At 45.3% G+C, this 21,949-nt stretch overlaps 1 protein-coding gene across 2 annotated transcripts; it reads right to left on the bottom strand.

Annotated features, from left to right (window-relative positions):
* Nucleotides 1-603: 603 nt before the first annotated feature.
* On the bottom strand, nucleotides 604-17,234 carry Plekhf2 (pleckstrin homology and FYVE domain containing 2). Of its 2 annotated transcripts, none has more exons than XM_032906027.1 (2): nucleotides 16,918-17,234; nucleotides 604-1,506 (listed from the first exon to the last, which is right to left on the bottom strand). In XM_032906027.1, exon 2 carries the CDS (start codon nucleotides 1,490-1,492, stop codon nucleotides 743-745), a length of 750 nt encoding a protein of 249 aa, XP_032761918.1. In that variant the 5' UTR covers nucleotides 1,493-1,506; nucleotides 16,918-17,234; the 3' UTR covers nucleotides 604-742. The 2 variants fall into 2 exon arrangements, with proteins under 2 accessions (XP_032761918.1, XP_032761910.1); XM_032906019.1 differs by having other exon boundaries at nucleotides 16,933-17,234.
* Between the last annotated feature and the right edge of the window lie 4,715 nt (nucleotides 17,235-21,949).

Genomic DNA, 21,949 nt, shown 5'->3' with positions numbered 1-21,949 from the left:
AGTGACGAATTTCAAATCAAATTCCAAAGAGTGGCAACTGGCTAGCTTTAAGCATACAAGTGACCATTATCATTTGGTGCCTAAAAGACATAAAAATATAATCGCAACTATTTTATGAAAAATATGTATTTATATAAGGAGATACCTCAAAATTTAGTTCCTGGTAGCTGTCAAATAAATATTCTCACCTACATTGATCAAACATTCATTCTCCACCTGTAAGAGCACCAGTGTGTTTAAATCCATCAAAGAAGTAAGAAGGTAGGGTGTACATTGATTTCAGTGACAATGCTGCACAGTAAGGCACCACTCGGTATTGAGAAAAGAGAAGCAGTGAGGAATTTCCAACCCATGTTGCGTCACTGGTGTCTTAACCATTACATAGAACGCTTAGGGAAAAGCCACAGATGTAGAGGTTCCCATCATTCTGTGCTTTTAGTTTTTCCAAATCAGGGGAAAATGTGATACCAGATCTGTTAAATAAACATCTTTCCAACTTACAAGAAAATCATCTAGAAATAAGGAGAGTAGAAAGCCAAGCCCCTATCGGATGCATTTGCGACAGTGTGTCCCTGTGAGGGCGGAGAGAAAGCACAGGGCTGCTTTCTACAGGATACAGAGGCACAGAGGGTAAGTAAGACCTTCTCGGGCAGTCATGGCGAGAGCAAAACTGAGGGCGCCAGGAGTTTTACACTTCCCCCAAAGCTGATTCTCAGTCAATTAAATACTTCACGGCATGTCCTCAGTCACTGCTATCATCGTCATCGTCATCATCAGATGCGTCATTTAAAGGAGACTTCAACGACTGACTGTAAGAGTCTGATCTAGTCGGCTGACACGCGGCCATGTCCCCCGTGGAAAGCAGGTCATAGCAGAAGTCACAAATCCGCACAGGCTTAGAAGACTGGCTGGGAAGGAGAAATCTCTTTTCAGAGCAGGGACCACAAACAACAAAGCCACATTTGCGGCAATGGTGCCGCCGATTCACTGGTGTGAACTTTGCTTTCTGACAGCGCATGCACACGGCGGCCTCCGAGTCGGGAACCCAGACAGCAGCGTGCTCGTTGCTAGGCGTCTTCCCACTCTTGGAGAGTAAATCACTGACACACTTATTTATGTGGTTCATCCACTCGGACTTCTCCGTGGCAGTGGCAGCATACACTGCAAACGACTTAGTCGGTGTCTTAATAAGCCATCCATTCCGTAATTCCCCTTCATCTTTGATAGAATCAATGGTGACATTTTCCAAGGGAATAATGTGTTGTTTGTTGTACTTTTTCTTCTGGATAACAATGTTGCCGTATACAAGAATATCATTAAATAAGAAAAACTGCCTCGCTTTCGGCTTCTTTCTGCACAGCTTAGTCAATACTCCTTCTCCAATAAGCACCCGCCCAGGGATGGTCAAGGGCTGACCGGCTGCCCCGAAACAGCTCTCCACAATACTTATGCGTCTGGTGTTTGCTTCACTGTTCGCCAGGCGATCCACCATCTTTTGCTAATAACCTTTAGGGGAAAAAGAAAAGAAATCAGCACACGCCAAGTATACATTCCTATAAGGGATTAACAAAATGTGATCTACCAAGGCACTGATTTTTCCAAAGGCAAGTAATCTTGTTTTCTTTCCCTCTAAAATAATCACTAACATGCTGAACTGTGCGTAAAACCTGCTGAGTCTTCCCGGGCAGCCCTGGTCGGCCTAGAACACAGTCCTCCTGCCTCTACTTCAAGTGAGATCACAGTGTGGGCCATTATACCCTGCACAAGTAAAACAACGGGACAATCAAAAACAAGTTAATTCCACAAGATAACCCGGCTCCATGAAACTGAACCTCAGCGGGATTCTGGAGAACAGAATCCTAACGAACACCCAAAACCCACGACTCCAGCTTTCCCAAAAGGCCGCCCATAACTCCGGAGCCTCGGCCCTAATGTCCTCCCCTGGATTCCCCCAATGCTCTCAACTGCTGCCAGCCTCGCCTCCTGAGTCAATGTGTAGGCAGCCATCTCTAAAATGCTCGGTTGTTCCTGCTGTCACTTGAAGTGATTCCCTGGATCTTTAAAATCTGTAACCGTTAGCATCATGTGTAAGGTTCGCTTTTGGTTTTAACTGTTTTGTTTTTGAGATTGGTCCTTACAAGCTGGTCCTGACTTGCCAAGCCCTACCTCAGACTCTTGAGTACCAGAACAACAGGCATTTGCCACCACATCCAGCTATTACTGGACTTCTCTTCACCTCAACCTAAGTCATTCCTTGAAGCAAACACTACTGTGTGTAAGTGGATTTCACTGTTTTCCTTACAACTTATAACTCCAGCTACCTCTTAATCACACTTCAAATCGTAGTTAGCATCTCCTCTAACACACCTAATGGCAACAAAAAACCATCCTCCATGTTTGTCCCACTTCTTTACCAAAGGACTGAAATCCATGCCCACCACTGGCTGCAGTGAAACCTAAAAGAGACCATCTAATTGCCATCTTTGACATGATCTGAAGCACCAAATATTCTCAAGATAAACAAGAACATTTTAACAATGTTAAAAAAAAAACTATGAATTCAATGATCACAGAGCTAATATTGACTTCTCTCAAGTTCCTGAATGGTGGTTTATTTCAACCACTAACCTAGTACTACTACAGTAACAACCAAACACACGGAAGAACACCTAGTTTGAGAAGGGAAAATTAAAGACATACGTGTGTGGCTGTCTTCAGCTTAACAACTGATGGCACCATCTTGGCTTCCATTAATAGCTAATGTAAGACTGGTCATTCCGGAATCACAAGGAGGGACACTGGCATGCCTGAGGATACTCCCAACAAGGCACTGGATGGCTTCAAACCAGTCCTTTCTCGGTCTCCACCCCTTCCCCCAACTCCCTCTTTTGAGACTGGGTACCAAACTCAGTGACAGAGTGCACCTAGGACACATAAGCATGGCTCTACCTCCAGCCACATAAGGAAAGCAAAGAGTCCACCATCTTAAAATGTACCACAGAAGAGGGCCAGTGGTGGGTAAAGATGCTCGCCACCAAATCCGATGACCTGTGTTTAACCCCCAGGACCCACAGGATAGGACTGCGTCCCAAAAGTCCTCTGGCCTCCACAAGCACTCTTTGATAAGCAAGGTGTGTACACGCATGTGTGCCACTCTCCCCCAATAAATATAAAAGTAAATTACAGAATTAAAATAACATGAAAAGTCTAACCTCATTTATAATTAAAATAACACGATTTTTTTTATCAGATTCACAAAAAAAAAAAAAGAAAAGAAAAGAAAAGCATGAAAAAAAAGGAAATTTCCTAAGATGCAGTACTTATATATAGGGCAACAGGTGCTTTTTTTGCACTTTACAGAAAATAGGTGTAACCCCCAATTTATTATCCATTCAAAAGAAATTTTGGACCAATAAGGTAGAACAATGGGGGTTTTAGAGATGGCTCAGTGGGTAAGAGCACGGACTGCTCTTCCAGAGGTCCTGAGTTCAATTCCCAGCAACCGCATGGTGGCTCACAGCCATCTACAATGAGATCCGATGCCCTCATCTGGTGTGTCTGAAGACAGTGTCCATATATGTAATAAATAAATCTAAAAAAAAAAAGGCAGCACAATGGGTAAAGGCCTTTGTCACCAAGCTGAAACCCCGAGCTCCATCTCAGGGCCCACGAGCTTACTCGTGACTTTCATGCACAGGCCATCCACCCACACAAATAAACAAGTAAATGTAATAAAAATAAACTTGACTCAGTGCATAAAGGTATGTAAGAATATTCGATATTTACAGGTAAGCTACATGCATCTTAATCAAGCCCTGAGCATGGGACAGATGTAAACGAAGCAACTGAAATACACTCAAGACACTCAGGTGGGGGGAAGTGACCACCCCATCGTCCCTGTATAATGCACACTGCATCAACAAACTTAAGCACGGCAGGCTTTAAGGGACTCAGGTTTTAGGTGGCAAAAGGCTTCAGTTAACCATAGCATATCCTCAACAAGACATTCTGACCTAGAGACACAAAACACAACTAAAAGTTCATCATAAGATTAAGTACACTACCAAAGCACAATCAGCTACTTACACAATTTAGAAGTACACAGGAACTAAAGTTAAAAATCTAACAGTATCTGCAGTAGAAACATATCTATAAAGTATTAGATAAGTTTTCAGACTTCACATTCAAAAAGTTTCTTAGACATGACATACGTGCCTGAATGATACAAGCAAGTTCCCTGTTCTTCAAGAGAAAACAAAACCCTGAACCAGGCACTAATGCTAACCCCTTACCCCTCCCCCACTCCTCCTTCCTGGTCTCAAACTTGCTATGCACCCAGAGACAGATTTCGGGTGCTCCTGCCTTTATCCAGCAGTGTGCATGCCTGTCATCCTAGCACTGGGACAATTAGAACCAGGTCAGTCTGAGCTACATGAGACCCTGCTTCCAAACATCAAAGGAAAAAGAAAAGCTAAACTGATAAACCGAAGTCACCAACTCTATGGCCAAGAAAGTGGTAAGGGAGAACCAGGCTACTCTAGGAAAAAAGGACAATTTCATAGAGGACTGAAGGCAAGAATAATAATTTTCTAATGAAGAAGTTTCTGAACAAAATCTCAGGCATTTTAAGTTGTAAAATTAATTATTATAGTTATTAATATGTGGATGTGTGTGGATGTCAAAGGACCACTCTGCAGAGTAGGTCCTCTCCGTCCACCTTCATGTGGGTTCCAGGCTAGCACAGCAAGCACCTCTAGCCACTGAGCCACCTTGTCAGCTCTCCCCCATTTAAGAATGAGGAGACCTGGAGAAGTTTGGACATTATTAACCAGTACGTGGCTACGGAAAATGACTTTCAAAATCTGGCAATTATACATACATACACTGTATGCCACAAGGATACAAAAACACACTCTCACGATTCTTCCAATGATAAGTGAATGGATTATCTCCATTTATTTTAGGAAGCATGGCAGCAACCTTCTGACTTCACTGCGGGGCCGTGGCCGATGCTGAAAGGCAATGTGCACGTAGAAGCTAAGGCTTCCAACAGACCCTTCCGATATCCTTCTCAGTCCTGAAATAATGTCCACATGTCTGATGTGAAAGGCAGTGGACTAGAAAATATACAAAATGCCTTACACGAGTACATGCAGAGGGAGAGTACACACTAGCTACACTGGGGTGGGGGTGGAGTGTGGGGGCAGTAATGAACAAAGTCATCAAAGGGGGGCATAAATATCAACAGGACCAGTGTTACTACCACATAGCCCAAAGCAACGTTCTTTGGTAAGTAGATCCTTTGGCTCAAAGCCTAAGGCCCAAGTTTACCGCCAGCTCAAGCCTGCACTAACAACTCCAGACACTGCTGTGACAACCAGAATGCTAGAGCACTGGGCTTACCAAGGATGTCCTACTACATCCAAAAGGGCCTTCATGGGAAGAGGGTCACAGTGCAGTCCAATCTAAATGCACTATGCTTTTCTTGGGAATGAATTCCAGACTCTAAAGGACAGAACCTCATTTACACTGTCCGTGCCTGTCTTTAACACACTCAGTGGGATACGCTTCCCATCTGTTAAAATGTGATACCAGGGGAAGAAGCAGACCTAGAGGACAAAGGATCCTCCTATCTATTTACAATGGAGAGAGACCCACCTGTCAAGACCATAGTTCTTCCTGCAGACAATGAGAACGTCTAATCTCATCCTCACAGACTCATGTCTGACCTTCCTTCCTTCCTTCCTAGACAGGTTTCACTGTGCAGACCTGGCTGGTGTGGAGCTCGGAGACCTCTGCCTGAAGTTAAAGACATGTGGACTATGCCTGGCAGAATTTACTTTATTTTTTACTCATACTTATGACTTCTGATATTACTAAAGACCAGTATTCAAATCCGATGGGCTACAGAAGGGGGAAAAAAACCCCAATAAACTATGAGCCAAAAAGTCTGGTTTACAAAAGAAGCAGCAGCAGCAGCAGCAGCCATCTCAGTCAAGCAGTCAGTGAGGTACTTTCTGTCTTTAAACACTGACCCTACATAAACAGTGGGCCGGCTGGATTTCCCATTTACACCAAGTTCTACCACCAAGTCAGAGCCTGCAAACTACTGCCTCAACCCCACAGTTGACTACTGCTTCTCCGGATCAATACTTTAAAGTGAGCTCCTGTGAACTGAGTGTTAGAGAAAACAGGGGACAAGGGTGTGAACCCTGGGAAGTGACCTCGGAAACAAACAGTGCAGCCTGCACCAAGCTCAGCGGCTCACCTGCTTCAGTCTCCAGCACCTGCTGGAACAAACCACACAGCAAAGCAGAACACTGCCTAGAATGCAGCCAGCCCCCACGACTCCCTCAGTCCACGCAGCCAAAAAGATGCTCTAAAACCTGCCCACTTTTCACAACCACACAGTCTAATCACCAGCACAGCAGATTACTGAAGAAAGGTCTAAGTAAAGGACTGGGATACTAGAACAAAGAAGTACTCGATACTTGAGCAAACTAAATTTGGTGAATCTGCTTTTCCAATCAACAGGAAGAGTCTAGGCTTCCCTGGCCTGTCCACTAAGAGTTCTCCCTGGTAGAAAATCACTGCTAACACACACTGTAAAGGGATAGGCTGACTGCAGGCAAGAAAAACGCAACAAAATTCTGTATTTATGTTCAAACTTATCAGTGCTATATTTTACTAGCTGAGACAAAATGAAACTTCAAGATTTGAATCATATTATAGAGAAACAACATTAATTTAAAAATCTCTCCTAGGATCCAGATCTTCCTATTACTATAAAGGTGAGTTATTTCACAACCTCAATCATGAAAGGGGAAAAAACCCACACACGACCAATGCCTACTAGACATATTCCCTTTACTCTTTCATGTAATAATGTTGGGTAAATGAAGATGGGCAGTGGGAGCGCACGCCTTTAATCCCAGCGCCCAGGAGGCAGAGGCAGGTGAATCTCTCTGAGTTTGACGCCAACAAGGTCTACAGAGTGAATTCCAGGACAGCCAGCCTGTCTCGAAAACCAATGATAATAATGATGGTGTTAGGTGAAAATAATTCATTCTGCCAAATCAATAAGAAAATATAAATCGAGTCATAAAATGGCTTTTTTAAAAAAGGCATGTAGAGTAACATACATTTAGTATCCTTCCTAACTCACTCAGGAAGCTGAGTGAGGAGGACTGAATGTCCAGTCAAACAGGCTGGGGAGGTGGAGCAGGAGTTAAAAGCATGTGTCCTTGTGGAGGATTGGGGTCCAATTCCAAGCTCCCATTCAGCAGCTTGTAACTATGTGTGACTCCAGACCCAGGGTGTCTGGCCTCAACAGATACCGGGCATCCTTGTGGTGCACACAAATCCATGCAGGTAAAACATTCATACACTTAGAATGCTGTAAGTTAAACGAGTTTTCTATGACGTCACAGCTTGCTATGTTTAATGGGCTGATGGAGATGCGTGGTCTCTTCTGTACTCCCTGCTACTTGAAGAACTAGATTGCTGATGTAGACCTTTAATAATGGATCTCTAGGAAAGGCCACTGACCAAAGGAAAAAAAAAAAAAGAAGAAAAAAATTAACATTTCCAGGAGGGCTTTATTTCACCCATAGGCTCAAATTTCAATATATGCTTATCCCAAACAAACTGGGAAGTTCCTAAAAACCTGACATTGCCAACAGTGCCTCCAAAAACACTGCATAGCATCGTTTACTTTGTCGCTCATCCACTAGAGAAAATATTAAAAACCTTCACATCCCTGCCACTAACACAACCCCGAGGCTGAGCAGGAGTCAGAAGGACAGAGGTTTGCCCCAGAGTAAGACATGCAAAGGCTTCCCAAAGCAATAAAAAGGAAGGTTCTGACTAGGTCTCAGTGTGACACGTGGTCTCTAACAGGCTAAGACGTAATGCTGCACAGGACAGAGTCACACGACCAGAAACATGACAAGCGCACCGAGCTGCTTGTTTTTAAAGTCTGTCAGGAGAGTAAATGCAGACCTCAAGCTCCTCAAGAACCCTTTAGTCTCAAACAGCTAGTCGTCCTAAAAAAGCAAGATTAACATTCTTACGTCCAGGAACTCTCTTTAAAAATCAGACCCCCAGGCCAAGAGAGGCAAGTCACTGAACCCTTAACCGTGCTCAAAGCTTTCTTTCCCACCATTCCATGTTGTCTCTGTTGAACATCAAACCAGACTGTCAGCAGCAATGGGCTCTGGGCCTCCAGCCCCATCTCTCTAGTCTTTGTCTGCTGAACTCTCACCGGTCCCTGAGGAAGGACTCAGACCAAGGCCCAGCACCCAGACACAGCTTCACCTTCACTCTCCACACCACTTAAAACACAGGGTTTCAGTAACATTTGGATACATGCTATTCCAAATAGATTTGGGAGTTCCTGAAAACAAAAACAGTATTTCCTACAATTATGTATTCCCAACAGCACCCGCAAACTTGCTGCACTGTGCCTGCCAGGACACACAGAGCTGAATACGATTAGCAGTTACAAGTAACAGCAGCCTCTCAATCTGGAGTTTGCTGAAAACCAACTACATCTTAAAAGCCTGCTAATCTTCCAAAAACAAAAAAAAAATGGGAACTTGGCCCCACTCATCAAGCGCTTCACTGGATCCATAGATTTCAGACTGACAAGCAAATGTAATCTAACCACATCTAATTATGAATTCTAAACATTCAGCATGGACGTTCCTATTTAAGAAAAAAAGCCTCAATGTCACAATAACCTATGAGTTCCTTTTTCCAAAAAGCCCGGCTGTTTTGTCAATACAAGTGTTTCATCTCGACAGGACTCAGATGAAGGTGACAAGAACAGCTGCACGGTGCTGCCAGCTCTGAGGGCACTGAGCGACCCCAGCCTCCTCGGCACAGCCAACGCTTAGTATGACTCACGCACTTGTAAAGCGCTCGCTGTATACTTGGTCGGAAAGAAGACTGAACAGCATAGGCAGTGGAGGCTTACATTCAACTTTAATGTACGCACAAATGGGGAGTAGTGTAATAAACATCAACAAAGCAGGAAGCAGGAAATGAGAAAGCAGGAGGCACACACAACTTACCATCTTAACATCTGAAAGAACAAGTGAAATTTCAATAGGAAAGAGAAACACAAAACAAACAAAATGAAAACAAAACCCATTAAGTAAAGACAGAAAACCCTGGAGTCAAAAGTTGTTCTTTTCGTTTTGTTCAGCCACCTGCACAGAGTTGCAGTGGAGGTGGGGGAGTCACTGAAGTTAAAGACAAGAGGACAAGGTGTCTGACCACCACCTCAGTTCCCAAGACTTCCTTCTTCAACCTCAGGGCTAGCCTGATTTCATCTAGTCCTCCCTCAAATAACCTTGCAAACAATGAAAGACAGTGCTTTTGAAGGAAGAGACTGAAAGCGGGGTCTAACGGGCCTACAGTCCACCATCTAGAAGGCTGAAAGCAGCAGAAGAGAGTTTTAAGTTCCAGGTCAATCTGGGCCACATGGGTCTTAGGGCTGGAGTTGGAGGTGAGGCACTATGACTAACGCTGTGTGAGAGTGAAGCCAAAACTAACCTGCAGTTGGAGATGTAGGCCAGAAGCACAACTCGCACTGAGCATGGGAGGGGCGGGGATGGGGGGGGGATATAAATTTAATTAGAAGCAAGAAAGCCAGAGAAAACTGTCAATGGGTTCCAAGCGGTGAATCAGCCACTAGCCATTTGGCACTGCACAAGTCTCTAGTAAACAAGACACTCATAACTAAAAAGTTTGCGGTGACCTCACACATGCATACAATGCAGGTGTGTCTATGGGAAAGTGCATGATGAAAATAATTACAAAGGGAAAAATGGCACACCTTAAACCCAAGCATTCAAGAGTCAGATACAGGTAGATTCCAGTGAGTTCAAGGCCAGCCTGGTCTACAAATCAATTTCCAGGCCAGCCAGGGCTGTATATTTAAGATCCCATCTTAAAAACAACCCCCACCCCCCACCCCAAAAAAAGCCAGTAAGAAAGGGATCTGCTACTCCTACAATGTACTAGATAGAAAACGAAGACTAAAACCTCTGCACTCAAAGTCTAATAGCAGAGAAGCGAAGAACCAGCAAACACACAAAAACACCAGACAACACACAAAACCAGTCTCAGGGCTAAGAGCTGAGCAGTGATAATTCTGATCATGTAGATATCTAGGCCCAAATCTTGAAACAAAAGAAGTAGGTTCTCCTCCAAGATCCATTACTTCACCAGCTGGGGCTATGTTTCCTGTCCCAGGCATATTTTCTCTCCAGCTAAGTAGGCCTTAGGTCCCACTGGAGAGTGCTGGCTACCAGGAAGGCATGCATGCCACTAGTGCACCCTTATGGTTATTGGGCCACTCTGGTTGCTGTGTCCAGAGGCATAATTACTAGGTAGGACTGTTGGCTGCTCCTTCTCTTAGAAGCTTGTATAGTACCTTCTGGTACCAGCCTAGTCCTAATGAAGGAGGCCTTCAGGTCAGATCCAGCTCAGCTCCCTCTGTGGAGTGCATGGTGGGCTGGAGAGATGGCTCAGTGGTTAAGAGCACCGACTGCTCTTCCCGAGGTCCTGAGTTCAAATCCCAGCAACCACATGGTGGCTCACAACCATCTGTAATGAGATCTGATGCCCTCTTCTGGTGTGTCTGAAGACAGCTACAGTGTACTCATATATATAATAAATAAATAAATAAAATATTTTTAAAAAAAAAGTGCATGGTGTCATCGGCAATATGGACTTCTACCTCAGGGAGGCAACCAAGGGCAGTAGATCCTGTAATGTTTTGGGAGTCTCTTCAACTCTGACCAACAATTCAAAACATGGCTTCTCATGCCTAGTGTTGGGGTTTTGTTATTGTCACTTTATAAACTGAACCAGCTTGACTCCTGAGTACATTTTAAATCTTTATTCCTACACCCACTGGTAAGTGTACTTCTCACCCCCCCATTAAAGAAACGAGTCTTTGCAACAGACTGAGACCATTAGAGCAATCCACAACCAAACAAGACATCGCAGTACAGTGCCAGTCCCAAGGGTCACATCCATAAGACAATTCCTACATCTAAGACTATTTATGGGTGATTGCAGAACAAAGGACACAAGGACAGAAGGACTGTAAGAGCCATAGGTTTCCTGTGAGATTGTGTCTCCCAGAAACGTCAGAGAAGATACATATGCTCATCAACGTGGCTTCATGAACAGGACTTGAACAATGACGTCAGCAGTGGACATGCTAAGGTGGAAGGGAAGGCTCTGGGGGTGTCAGTTCTACTCAAAGAACTACAGGCAACAAGAATGCTGGAAGCTGGAAAAACGTTCTTTCCCAGGAAAGAACCACCTCATCAGTTACCCAATACCAAGAAGTCAGCCTGCGATCACACTCACAGACAGGTAGAACTGCAAAGGCTGAGCAGTATATCATGTATTCAGAAGCATATGGATGGATGGATGGATGGATGGATGGATGGATGGATGGATGGATGGATGGATGGATGGATGGGTGGGTGGATGGATGGGTGGATGGATGAAAGTAACAAAGAAAAAGAGGCTACAAATTTGAGAACAAGGGTGGTGTAAAGGAGAAAAAGGAAGAATATAATTATAATTCCAAAATATTAAAATTCTTATTTAAAACAGTAGGTTAAACCAATTCGGGGATTAGATGATGGCATCTATGTCTACACCAGAAGAGACACTTAAGCCCAGGCTTAGAGAAGGGAAACAAGCAAGCAGGAAGTGTAGTAGTGGAATACTAATTTAAAATAATAGAGTGTGTGTGTGTGTGTGTGTGTGTGTGTGTGTGTGTGTGTGTGTGTGTGTGTGTACTCAAGAGTGCACACATGTACGTTTGCCAGGGAACACAAGTGCAGATTAGAGAACACCACCAGGTTCTAGGAACTGAGCAGTATCGATCGTTAGGGTCTAACGGCACTAGACTAGCTCTTGCCTCTTAATCACCTTGCTACTGCAAGAATATTAATCTTGGTAAACTAAGTAGGTGATAAGCTGCGAAAGAGAGCATGGACTGACGCTGGGTGCGGTGGCACATGCCTAGAGCCCCACATTTGGGAAAATGGAGGCCGAAGGATCACTCAATCCAGACTTATCTACAGCTACACAGTGAGAGAGGCCTTCTGGGCTACAAGCAACCTGCTCCGGGAGAGGGTCCGAGTTCAGTCCTAAGCACGGATCTTAGGTGCTTCTCAATCACCTACAACTCCCACTCCAGGAAACCCGGCACCCCTCCTCCTCACCTGCTCTCCAGTGTACACATCTACACAAACACAAATACACATAATTAAAAATGAAGTTTAAAAACAGACACAACCAGAGAATTTAAGATTGAAGAATTTAGATTTGAATATACAGGCAATGGGAACTAAAGGGTTTTTTAAATAGGGAACAGTACACAGGATGAACTGAAGAGAATGTGAAGACAGATTGGAAGCCAAGTAAGCAAGAGTATTACAGCAGTCTCCAAATAAATGTAATCAACGTCCATCATGCACACGCATGAATACATCATCACAGTTAAACCAGTGTCCTATGTGACTAAGACACGACAACAAAATCGTTTTCACACGGGTAATAAAGAACCATGGAGACCAGGAATGAAAAGGGGAGGGGCTGAAGAGCAGTAGACACGTACAACAGTCAGGAACTGACTGAATACACATGAAAAGGGCGGCGAGGTGCCGGGGAAGTCTAAGGCAAGACCTATGCGTGTTAGGTGCTGCAGGAAGGAGGAACTGGTCGGCTCATTTACCCTGACGTCCTTTGGAGAACCCACAAGACAACACTTGATCCACAACACTAGAAATGCCAGCATGAACAGGATCCCAGGACAGAGGTAGACTCAGTTGTCATCCATGAGATGTTGGCTGCTAAGTGGAAAATCAGCGAGAGGATACTACCGTGTGCCAGGCACTTTCGCAAACGTCTTTTTACGAAGGACTCCAGTGGAGCTCAGAGGATGAAGAGTCTTGTTCAGGAATGTAGCTAACGAGCAGGAAACGCCAGGACTCAGGTGACTGGTTCAGTCTTTCTTGCATTCACGTTGCTTTTCTAGTGTGCTCATAACAATTATTAATGCCCACGATTCTCTTTTCAGGTTCTCTTCAACTGTACACACCGCTTTGTGCTTCACAGATTGACTATGGGACCTAGAATGGCACACACCTGTGACTCCATCACTGAGGAAGCAGAAGCCTAAAACGGAGAATTCAAGATCACCCCGAGCCTCCCAAAAAGGAAAACAGCACCAACAAAAAAAAATGTACTAGGTCCAGTGGGGAAGGTCTATTAGAGACAAGAAGATTGGGGGCCTATGGTTATCCTTAGCCACATATATGTTGGAGGCTAGCCTAGACTACATGAAACCCTGCCCCAATCAACAGACTGAGAAAGACTTAAGTGGGGACATGAAATGAACCCAAAATTTTCGGCCTTACAAAGTGACCAACACCTTAACCTAGAAAAGCAAGAGCATAGCTAGGTATGGTGACACAGGCCTTTAATCCCAGCACTCAGGAGTCAGGGACAAGTAGATAGATCTGAGTTAGAGACCAGCCTGGTCTACAGAGCTAGTCACAGGAGGGCCAGGACTACACAGAGAAACCTTGTTGGGGGGAGAGAGGGGGAGAGAGAGATAGAGACAGAGACAGAGAGACAGAGAGAGAAGAATTCTTATTTATCTACTGGCCTGAGGAGTGCTATCTAAGCAAATAGCTTACATGTAAAGCTGTGTCTCAAAAGATCAGCATCAATAGAAAATCAGGTTCTCAAATAGCTTCTCACTGAGCTCTTAAAGGAAACTCTAAGACTATTATGACAAAACCACAACCAAAACTGTTTAATTAAACGCCTATAGATAAACATAACCTTCTCCTTTTCCAGGCACTAATATTCCATCAAGGGCAAACTTCAATCACATGTTTTTTTTTAGATTTATTTATTTATCATATATAAGTACACTGAGCTGTCTTCAAACACACCAGAAGAGGACATCTGATCTCATTACAGATGGTTGTGAGCCACCATGTGGTTGCTGGGATTTGAACTCAGGACCTCTGGAAGAGCAGTCGGTGCTCTTAACCACTGAGCCATCTCTCCAGTCCTCAATCACATTTTAAACTGATTTTTGTTCATCCTTTTGTCCATCCACAGCTTCTCCATCACAATTACCCATCAGTCCACTGTCTGCTGGAAATGTCATAAATATTCAAGTCTGTGTGCCCATGCCAAAATTCAGTCACCAAAGTTAATTATGTCTAAAAAGAAAGTTCGAGCACCTCATCCACCGACTGAACAGAGTCCGTGGTACACAGGGCAGACGACAGAGCAGCGTAACTATCCAAGCTCATAAAGACTATTTCCAGTGAATACATTCAGACCTCTCCTGAGCATCTGCTCCGTCCTAGCTTGCAGGAGAACAAGCAAATGGGACCCCACCCGATGCCTGCTGTCTAGGGCAGGCCATGCAGACCTACACAGTGCTTCTAGGACACCAAGGGGGAGGAAAACAGATTCCTGCTGAGAAAGAGGAAGCGTGACTGCACTGTGGGCGGAAAGCTTCAAAGAAGACAGGTCTAAGGGTTGCTCTGGTTTTGGTTGGTTTTGAGACATGGTCTCACTATGAATCTCAGATCACACTCTCAGCAATTCGGCCTCAGTGTGCTGACAGGCACGCTCCACTCACACCCCCGCGTTCCTCCGAAAGGGTTGAAGAAGAAGAAATTCAGCATCGTAACCTTGCACTAGGGCCTGTTAGCAGCAGGTTACAGTGAAACCTGAATGAGAAGGATAAGTGATAAAAAGAAGGAACAAGGTGGGCAGAGAATGCCCACATAGGGATGTGCTATGTTCTGCTCTAGAGACAGAGGCCTACAGAGTCATCAGCTTGACTGCTAAGATCTGCAGTATCAGGCAAGTAACTTCTTTCTGATAAATAATTTTTTGGTCCAAAAAATAAATATATAGGAAATGGAACTGACCTGATAGGGAGCAAAATTCAAAGGAAAAAAAATTTTTTTAAAAACTAAGAAAGCTGGGGTTGGGGATTTAGCTCAGTGGTAGAGCACTTGCCTAGCAAGCGCAAGGCCCTGGATTCGGTCCCCAGCTCTGAAAAAAAGAAAAGAAAAGAAAAAAAAAAAACTAAGAAAGCTGACCGACATACCTAGGAAAGTACTTTTACCTACTAAAGACTAAGAAGAGGGGCGGGGAGATGGCTCAGAGGGTTAAGGCACTGAGGCCAGGCCTGACAGCCTCAGTTCTATCCTCAGGGGCAGAAGGTGGAAGGAAAGAAGCAACTCCCAAGTTAGCCCTTTGACCTCCGCAGTTGAGCCATGTGACCACACAAATGTCCACGTTTGCACACACACAATAAAGAGATATAATTAAAAGTAGAGGGGTCAGAAAGGCGGCTCAGAAAGTAATGATAGCAGCTGGCCCCCAGGCCTGACAACCATCCCCACAACTCACATGGTGGAGAGAAGAAACTCGGGGAATTTGTCTTCTGACCTCTCCACGTGAGGTCTGGGGCCGAGCGCCTCCCCTTTCTCCATGCAGATGAGTGATTTTAAAAAATTAAAGCATAAAATAAGGGAAGCCTCTATGGCCTGTTTACTGCTTTTGCATTGTTAAGAGCCTTTTCCACCCATTTAACAAAATTTTAAAGCCGTCTTTATTTTTTTAAGGGTATTTATTTACTAGGCTACTTCATGCTGTACACCAGTTTCGTTTGGGGGGCGGAGGGACGTGATTATAAGGAGCTTTCCAAATAAGCAACTTAATACCATTCACCTCCCAATGCTATCACGACCCACGGTGATTAAAAATAGCCTTTGTTAATTCTGAATTAACCTGAGCCCTCCCATCCCTTAAGCTACAAGGGTAAACAGATAAGGGCTCAAAACTCATGCACTTTTAAGGAACCAGAAGGAAAAAGAAGAAAAAAAATTGAAATGTCAAGATCACTGCACCCTATTCTGTTGTGGTTGGCTGGTTTGGAGGGCTTGTTTCTGACAGGCTCACGCAGTAGCCAAGGCTGGTCTAGAACTCGCAGCGATGTTTCCGCCCCAGCCTGTGGGAGTGCTCAGAATATATGCATGAGCCAACACTAGGCTATTTCACTTTAGTCACAACACGTGCCTTAACGTTTCAACTGAACGTTCAACTCTAATGTTTCTTTAACGAGTCTCTTAGGCAACGTACTAAAGCATAACAAAGAAGGCATTTACCAATTTAATGTACTTGGGAGTCTGAATTACGGCTTAGGTGTATGTAACCTGAATTCTATTCGTTTCCACTGCACACTCACACAACTTGCTGCTTTAATATTCTAGGAGTATACAAGGCTACTCCAGTAACTTGGGGAACCAGCTCTCGGCCTTTAATAACATTAAAAAAAAAAAACTCGGCAAAAGATCATAAAACTTTAAAAAAAAAAAAACTCCAAATAGCGTGTAAGCCACTGCTCCCTATCAGAGCCAATTTGTGTTGTGCCATTTTCGTATAAAGTCGTATAAAAAACACTGCTGGGACACAGCGTGCCCCTGACGCCCAGACCCTGCCAAGTTTTCAGACCGCACGATCTGGGGACCCGAGTCCTAGCGTCCCACAACTTCGAGGGACGACGCGAGGTCCAAGTCCCCAGTCGCCGTTCCCGGTCCCGGCCCTCGGGGCGGCGTCCCGCGGACGGGCGCGGCGGGACCGAGGCGGTTCCAGCCCGAGCGCCTGCCCGGAGGGGAGCCGCCCGAGCGCCCCGTTTCCCACAGACCCCAACATGGCGTCGGCCGCCGCCGCCGCCCGGGCCAACACCTCCCCGCGCCACGGCTGGCCCGGGCCCGCGGGGACTGGCGCCCGCAAAGTTTCGCTTCTCCCTCCCCAGCCCGCCGCCGCCCGGTGCGTCCCGACCTCCATGGTACCTACCCGCCCGGGCGCGGGCGGCGGCGCCAAGGGTGCGACTCCTCCTCCTCCTCGTCGCCGACTCCGGGCGCGGACTCTGCCTGCTCCTCGGCCCCAGCCTCGCAGGGTGCGTGGGGCCCCGCGAGGCCAGCGCGATTCGGACGCGGCGGGCGCAGCCGCTCGCAGGTGACTTCACCGCCCCTCCAGTCGAACCCGACAACGGCCGTCCGGGCTGGCTTCCCTCCTGCGCGCGCACTGGCGCGCCCCCGCCCAAGCGCCAAACACGGGCACGAGCACACCGGCCCTGCCCTTTCTTCCCGGTTCCCTCGCCCCGCCCATCGCCTTGCCCTGCCCCTCCATCCCCACGCGACCGCACGAGGGGCGGGGTCTTCAGCGGAGGCCACACCCACTGGGGGGCCTCCCCGGGGCCGGGTTGGGGATCGCGCTCCTCTGCACAGAGGTGACGCGCACAGAAACCGGCTGAGGCAATCCTGGGTCGCCGGACCTGACTTTCCTGACTCGGGCTAGCCTTCGGAAAGGGCTCTTAAGCAGTCCGCGAAGTTCTCTGGAAGAATGGGCGGAAGCTGCCTCCACGCCTCCCTAAGGAACAGGAAAGGCTTTGCATCTCGCCACCCAAACGCGTCTGCCAGCCCCGCCCGGCTCGGCCTTGCGCGGAGCACCTGCTGTCGCTTCTCCCGAGCCAGGGATCTGCGCCCACCGCACTCTTGTCCCGCAGGCTTCTGTAAAACCTCATGCCTAAGAGCTCTGCTCTTCTCAAAACTTCCCTGGCGCCTGGGCCTCAGCCAACTGCTTCGCGTACCTAGGACTCCATGCTAAGATAACCGCTGGGTTAGATGAGCGTTTACTAGGCGCTGCGGAGAGCTAGCAGAGGTATCTAGGCGAGTGGGGTGGCCAAAGCGCACCATTTAAACAGGGGAGGGGTAGAAATTGAGTTAGAGTAAATTTTATTATTTCAGGGATTTTTTTTTAAACCTCTTGTTGAGCAGTTCTAAACCTGTGGATCACAGAGGTTCGCCTAAGACCGTCGGAGAACAGATATTTACGTTATGATTCATAACAACAAAATTATAGTTATGAAGTAGTAACACAAATAATTTTATGGTGGGGATCACCACAATACGAAGAGCTGTATTAAAGCATTAAGATTGAGAGCCAGTTGTTGAATTAGTGGGTCCACCGACCTATTCTATCCAAAAATGAAGTGGGGAGGTAATCCTGTTGGTTTTCCTCTTGCTCTTGTGCCTGGAATTTTTTTTTTTTTTTTTTTTTTTTTTATTTATTTATTCATTTTATTATATAAGTACACTGTAACTGTCTTCAGATACACCAGAAGAGGGCATCGGATCTCCTTACAGATGGTTGTGAGCCACCATGTGGTTGCTGGGAATTGAACTCAGGACCTCTGGAAGAGCAGTGGGTGCTCTTAACCGCTGAGCCATCTCTCCAGCCCCCGTGCCTGAAATTCTTTAAGTTCTTCCCATCCTTCCCTATTTCGGTGTCTGTGTAACAAACATTGTCCTCCCTACCAAGACACTTATTTAGCTTTAAGTACAAAGATGCAACCAGACCGCCTACAACTTAAAGTCTCGGCTTTGCCACCAACTATGATACTCGTTTCCTTGGGGTAGTTACCCTTAGTTCTTTCGTGTGTAAAACTGGGATAATAAGAGTGCCTCAAGGAGTCATTAGATAATCAATATTTGTAACATGCCAAACACAAGCTAAGTGCTATGTAAGAATGACGGAAAGTATTAAAACATGCATATCCTATGTGTACACCTACATGTACACCTACTTTACCTCATTATTAAATATTAAATAAGACATACCAAATAATGATGTAAATATATGGAGTATTACATTTTCTTCCTGCAGTCTGTGCATTCCCTTCCCTTCCTGGGCTGTGTGCGCCCCAGTTTGGAAGCCATTTATTTAGACTCACACTGGCAAAAGCCGCTACGCAGGTGTATTGATTAAAATTTAAATTTAAGATCTGGTTCCTGCCTGACGCTGACCACGTGACCATGAGACGCTAGAGCTATAAAGCACTCCCACCGTCTTGGAACGTTCTGTAACACAGCAAGCCAAAGTCACCTAAAGACAGTGGCCGTCCTGGTGCGGCCTGTCACTCCGGCAGCTGTTCAGACGGTAGGATCCGCCCCTCACCCTCATATCACAGCTGTAACATGAAGATTAAAGAGACGGATGGGTGGAGGAAATAATAGTGTATGGAGTTTGGCAAAGGTCTAACACATAGAGAAGCTTTAAAAATAGCAGTGAATTTTGAGTTTTAATCAACTGAATTCTATAAGCCTGTAAGACCAAGTTGACTTGTTAATTGTCCTTCAATCAAAAGGGCTTTCTAGGGTGTCTGCTTTAGGGGTGAGAAGAGCTTGTGTGGTGGTTTGAATGTGCTTGGCCCAGGGAGTGGCACTACTAGGAGATGTGGCCTTGTTGGAGGAAGTGCGTCACTGGGGGTGGGCTTCGAGACCCATCTCCTAGCCACTCAGAAGCCAGTCTTTTGTCTGCCTTTGTATCAAGATCTAAAGCTTTCAGCTCCTCCTCCAGCCCCTTGTCATGGGTGCTGCCGTGATGATAATGGACTGAGCCTCTGAACCTGTAAGCCAGCCCCAATTAAATGTTGTTCTTTATAAGAGTTGCCCTGGTCATGGTGTCTCTTCCCAGCAATGAAACCCTATCTAAGACAGTTCAGTTAACTGAAAACAGCCTTCAAAGGGAGATCACAAATTGCTAAACTTTTATGACTCCTTGGTTGTTTTGATTTGTTTGTTTGTTTGTTTTTTACTCCTTTGCCCACAGCCTTTTTTCCCTCTTCCCTAGTCTTGACCATCACAGTGAAATGGCACTGCCCCACATCCACAAACTTGATAAGTCATTACCCTTTTTTCATCCCCTGAAATCCAAACTCCATTTCCAAAACATAGAAAGATCTGTGTTCAAAAACCTTCCTCTTTCACTGTGTGGTGGTGTTTGCTCATAAAGCACCTGGGAAAGAGGAGAATTGGTAGCTCAAGGTCATCTTCAGCAGGACACATGGAGTTGGATGTCAGCTTGGGATACATGAAACCCTAGCTCAGAAAACAACAGCAATAAGGGCTGTGGAAATGGCTTAGTCAGTAAAGAGCTTGCTTGACAAGCATGAAGACTTGAGTTCAAACCCAAGCACCCACATAAAAAGCTGGGTATGGTGGCACACACCTGTGATCCCACTGTTGGGAAGGTAGAGACAAAAGGATCCCTGGGGCTCACTGGCCAGCCAACCTCTCCTACCTCTGGGGCCGAATGACAGACACTATGTTGGGTGGTCCCTGAGAAAGGATCTCTGAGATGGGCCTCTGTGTCCCAGCACTGCATAAAGCTGGGTGAGCCGGTACATATCTGTAATCCCAGCACTGGAGAATAGAGGCAAGAGGGTCAGAGATTCAAGGTCATCTACGCTAAGCTACATAGAACATTTGAAACCAGCCTGAAGTACATGAGAGTCTGTCTCAAATAATAATGCCACAAGACAATTAAAAACATTGGTGGCTGTCAGATATTAGTGGGGAGGGAGAGATGAGGGAAAAGGTGGACCCTGGAGGATTGCTGGGTGTTTGACAGTACTGTAACAATGGATACATGTTCTTTATATCCCCAGAATGCTGAATATCAAAAGTGAACCTTCTGGGGCCATTACAGTGTTTGCCCAGCATGCAGGAGGTCCTGGGCTAGATCCTCCAGGCAGTACATGTTAATCTAACAGACATACAACCGTTTCTCAGGACAGTTATGGTTGGGGAGCTGGGGAAGGTGCTTATAGAAACTGTGTAAGTTTCCCTCATAGTTGTTATGAACCAAAACCTGCCCTAAAAATAAATAAATAAGTAAAATCTATTCAAAAAGGAAGATAGCAAAAAAAAAAAAAATTGAATGTGTCTCTTGGAGAAAATGGGCCTTAAGCTGAAACATGATCTGAGATGCTTTTTGGCAGGCATTTGAGTGCATCTTGTGGAGAATTTCTGTAAACTGTATCTCTTAGGCGACTGCTCTTTTTAGCATCTGTCAAAACCTCACCTTAGAATCTTTTAAATCATGTTTAAATTTGAAGAGATCCTTATTCCTATTTTTAAATTACATTTTCTTTTCCCTTTGAAACAAGCTGTCTTGTTTCATATAACTAGGATGTTACTAACTAACCATGTAACTAAAGATGGCCTTGATGGAAACAAAATAACATAGAAAGCACCTAAGGAAAACAACTAACATCAATTTCAAGCACACACACACACACACACACACACACACACACACACACACCCTCACATACATAAGCACAATTGTGGGTCAAGTTTGGGGGGGTTTTTTTTTTTTTTAAATTTTTTTTTTTTTTTTTTTTTTTTGAGCTGGGGACCAACCCAGGGCCTTGTGCTCGCTAAACAAGTGCTCTACCGCTGAGCTAAATCCCCAATCCCTGTGGTCAAGTTTTATAATGGAGTATAAATTTTACTCAAATACTCTCAACACAAACAAAAAAAATAACATCTGCTTTCTTTTGTAGCAAATTCCTCCACTCCATACACACTACCTTCTTTAAATTTTCCTTTATGTTGGGCACAGTAATGCACATCTTTGATCTCTGCCCTGGAGAGAGAGAGAGGCAAGAATATCTCTGTGAGTTTGAGACCAACTTGATCTACATAGTGAGTTTCGGTCAGCCATGGCTACACCATGAGACCTTATCTTCAAAACAGATAAACAAACAAACAAAAACAGAATTTCAGTTATTAGTAGTATGTGTGGCAGGCAATTAGTCAATAACGTTACTTCTCGTGACCTCTTCAAAATACGTATACATCCATCAAAGAACAGTTTTTAAAACTTGGCTCCTGTCAGGCAGCGGTGGCGCATTCCTTTAATCCCAACACTGGGGAGACAGGAGCAGGTGGATCTCTGAGTTCAAGGCCAGCCTGGTCTACAGAGTGATTTCCAGGACTGCCAAGACTACACAGAGAAAGCCTGT

This window comes from Rattus rattus, chromosome 1, assembly GCF_011064425.1.
Source record: "Rattus rattus isolate New Zealand chromosome 1, Rrattus_CSIRO_v1, whole genome shotgun sequence".
NCBI classification, from domain to species: Eukaryota; Metazoa; Chordata; class Mammalia; order Rodentia; family Muridae; genus Rattus; species Rattus rattus.
Note: the sequence above shows the minus strand (reverse complement) of the source record. Positions and strands in the feature narration are given on the sequence as shown.